This window comes from Colobus angolensis, unplaced genomic scaffold (assembly GCF_000951035.1).
Source record: "Colobus angolensis palliatus isolate OR3802 unplaced genomic scaffold, Cang.pa_1.0 Scaffold287, whole genome shotgun sequence".
In the NCBI taxonomy this organism is placed as follows: domain Eukaryota; kingdom Metazoa; phylum Chordata; class Mammalia; order Primates; family Cercopithecidae; genus Colobus; species Colobus angolensis.
The window spans coordinates 3,211,227-3,214,752 of NW_012116121.1; the positions used below are offsets into that span (position 1 = coordinate 3,211,227).

A 3,526-nucleotide genomic window follows, 5' to 3' on the forward strand; every position below is an offset into this window, starting at 1 on the left:
TACACCGTCCACCCAGAGCACACGGGCGGGGAGAAGAGATGAGGATCTAAGACCACGCCTCAGGGACCCCCACTCCTGAGTCACACCTCAGCCCAACACATCTCACGAGACCCTCGGGTGCCTGGGTCTCGGCCTCGTCCTAAAAAGTTCAGCGGGCTAATGGAACAAGGTCGGCTGGAGGAAGGCCTTTGCCAGCAAATCTGTTAAGAAGGCAGCAGACCTGGCATGTCTGCTACTGGAAAACACCTGGGGTGGGCATCCCTCATGCCAAGACGGCCCCGGCAGGTCACGGATCTAGGCTGGCTCTGAAACCCCAGCCTAAGCCAGGAGCTCAGCAGGTGACCCCAGCACCCACTGGGACATTGTCCCACGGTGGATTTGGGGAGGCTCATTGCTGACATCTCAACTCCCAGACCCAGAACTATGCACCTGACAGTCCTGCCAGCTGCCTGGAGTTTGCAGCCCTGGCTCTCAGAGGCCATTTCTAATGGTAACCACTTTAAGAAACCGCAGGCTTACGATGTTATGTATTTATTTATTTATATTTTTTGAGATGGAGTCTCACTCTGTCACCCAGGCTAGAGAGCAGTGGCGTGATCTCCACTCACTGCAACCTCCGCCTCCTGGGTTCAAGCGATTCTCCTGCCTCTGCCTCCCAAGTAGCTGGGATTACAGGTGCGCACCACCACGCCTGGCTAATTTTTGTGTTTTTAGTTAGAGATGATGTCTCTCACTGTGTTGGCCAGGCTGGTCTTGAACTCCTGACATCGTGATCCGCCTACCTTGGCCTCCCAAAGTACAGGGATTACAGGCGTGAGCCACCGCACCCAGCCACAATGAACGGTTCTAACAAAGCACGGTTAGGACTTCCCAGGTAATGAACTGAGACTTTGTTTTGTTTTGGTTTTTAACAGAACTTAGGTTTCTTCGTGTTCTGGACATTAAGTAAGAGTGACCTTCAATTTATGTTCCAGAACCGGGTGCCGCATGCAGGGCGGGGCGCGCACCGGAGAGGCAGGAGGAAAGCAGTTCCTTCTCAGTGTTACTGTTACACGGCAATACTAAGGCAGAGGGAGAAGCGAAGACAACCCTTTCCAAGTATTTTTTTCAGGAATTTTTGCACAAATCCCATTCTCCAGACTTTACATGGTACATCCATCCTCTGCAAGGCTTTGCTTACTAATACTAGAAGACTAAATAGGTGTTTTTTAAATTGTAGATATATAAAACTAAAACTTAATCACACTAAATAAACATTCTTGTCTTTTGAGAGACGGGACAATGAACATCTACGGATTCTGTTTAAAATGACAAACACGTGAAGTGCAGTCACGTCTGCCTGCTCCTGCGGAACGTCGGTGTGAAGGAAACGTCCTCTCAGCAGGAAGGAAGCCGTGCGGGGCTGGCGACCTCCTCCCAGGGCCAGCATGCAGAGGGCCACCAACCCCAGGCAGGCGTTCCCCGGCAGGGCAGAGGTGGAGCCTGGGAGGGCTGTTCCCATCTGCTGTGCTCCTGAGCCAGGGCAAGGGAGTGACTCTCAGCTCAGCAGTGGGACGGGGCAGGCTGGCTCTGTCCTCAGAGGCCGTGGGCAGGCAGGTGGGCAGCAGCCCTGGCCTTCCAGCGGTGGCTCTGGAGGTCACATGTGGCCCGAGGAAGAGGGGGCCCGCACATCTTACCTCTGTGCTCCAGCCCAGGGCCGCTGACACCCCAGCCCTGGTAGAGGGTCGCAAAGTCCTTTGGAATGTACGTCTTAAAGATGTTGAGGATGTCCAGGCGCTTCTCATGCCCCTCGGCCACCGGCTCCTGTTTGATGGAGTGTAGGATGGGGGGCGCCCCAGCCACGCCGGGCTGGGCCTGCAAGGCCGCGTCGCCCCTGGACCCCGCAGCACAGGTGGCCAGAGTCCTCAGCTCCTGGGCCGCCTTCGAAGGGGGCTCGCGGGGAGGTAGAGGAGGAGCGCCCCCTTCGCCCTTGGCAGGAGGTGGACCCTGAGGCTGAGGGCTGAATTTGGCTTTCAGGGAGTCTGGGGCACTGTGCTTACTTGTGGGGGCAAAGCCAGCCCCCGCTGGGGGGACCCCAAACTTCTCCACGGGCTTGCTGTTAGCTGAAGGCTGCGCGCCAGCCCGGGTGATGACAGTGGGCGTGGGGGTGGCGCTCCTGCTGAAGGCCCCGCCACCCGGGACGGGCGCCGGTTTGGAGCCAGCCTCCTGTCTGGGCTTGGCCGGGGGCCCCTGTGCGGCCGCGCCATGTGGCTCCTGGCCGTGACAGGGTTTGGTCTGTCGATACCCGTCGGGGCCGGGCGCCCACAGAGCACAGGGACCTCCGGAATGGCTCTCCTTATTCTTAGGCATGCTAGCGGCTTTTGTGACCACTCCCAGGGGAGAAGAGCCACTTTTGGGCCCTGGCACCCCCCCTGGCACCTGAGTGCGGGTGAACCGAGCAAGGAGCAAAGGCTGGCATTCTTTGCCACCAAGGGCAGGCGGGGGGCCCGTGCGTCCACTCCGGGAAAGGAAAACCAAATTGCTTCTGATGCTTTTGTAACCGTTGGGCTGAATCCACGGGGGAGCCACGGAGTTGCAGCTGACGCGGTGCCAGATGCGTTTGTGCATCCACAGGACCTCGGGGTAGTAGGTCTTGTGGCTGCAGTAAGGACACGGGTGAACGACTAAAGCCGCCTGCAGGGAGGAGGCTGTCTCCTTATTGCTGGGGTCATCCCGCGTCGACCTCGCACTTAAATCCAGCGGCATGAGGTCTGAGGCCAGCGCCCGCTTCCCTCCCCCAGAGCGCTCCTTGTTGTGCAAATCGGACAGCTTTTCTGCAGGGTGACCCGTCTGGCCCTCCGCTCCCGTACTGGAAGGGAACTCCACACCATCACCAGGGCCGGGCACCTCCTGCTTGGGGTGAAATGCTGGCATTTTTAAGTCCGTAGAAAATCTGTGCTGCTCTTGCCTTCTAGAAGTCTCTCTGCTACTGTTTTCAAGTATGGACACGGAAGCTGCGATCCCCGCCTCGGACTCGCTGGTGTCTCTTTCCGAGGCGTTATCTCCCAGCTTGTGACTCTGGTCTCCATTGGAGAGCTCGGTCGAAGTCACCTCTTCGGAAAAGCAGCAGCGGCGCGGCTGTCCCCCTAGAGGAGGCAAAATATGAAATGGGAAGTTACCATTTCTCATCAGAACACAGCGAGACACAGGGCATGTACAGCTACAGCACATTCCAAGCGCATCTGTCTTCAGCAGGACAAACCACCCTTGAGTCTGGAGGGTCTCATAAAATCCATGAGGAGCCACCCAGACAAGAACAAAAGGAGGCTGAGTCGGGCAGGGTTTCTTTTCTCAATTTAAATGACCCAAAAGATCACAGGGAAAAAAATACAACAGCAGTGGTATATCTAGTTACACGTAACTATGCTGTCCCTAGTTAACAGAGGGTGACTGGCATATTAAAACTCAGGAAAAAATTAATTGTTCACAGCAGTATAAGGTTTGTATGACTTTCAAGGAACCAGGAACTCTACATTTAGGGCTCTTG

The 3,526-nt window shown here is 56.3% G+C and overlaps 1 protein-coding gene across 1 annotated transcript in view; it reads right to left on the bottom strand.

Moving 5' to 3' along the window:
* Window positions 1-3,168, bottom strand: part of ZNF516 (zinc finger protein 516) — a 24,129-nt gene extending 20,961 nt beyond the window's left edge. Inside the window, exon 1 of the mRNA XM_011948936.1 lies at window positions 1,677-3,168. Within this exon, the coding sequence (XP_011804326.1) occupies window positions 1,677-3,168 (1,492 nt within the window). The remainder of the gene's footprint in view (window positions 1-1,676) is intronic.
* Window positions 3,169-3,526: the final 358 nt, after the last annotated feature.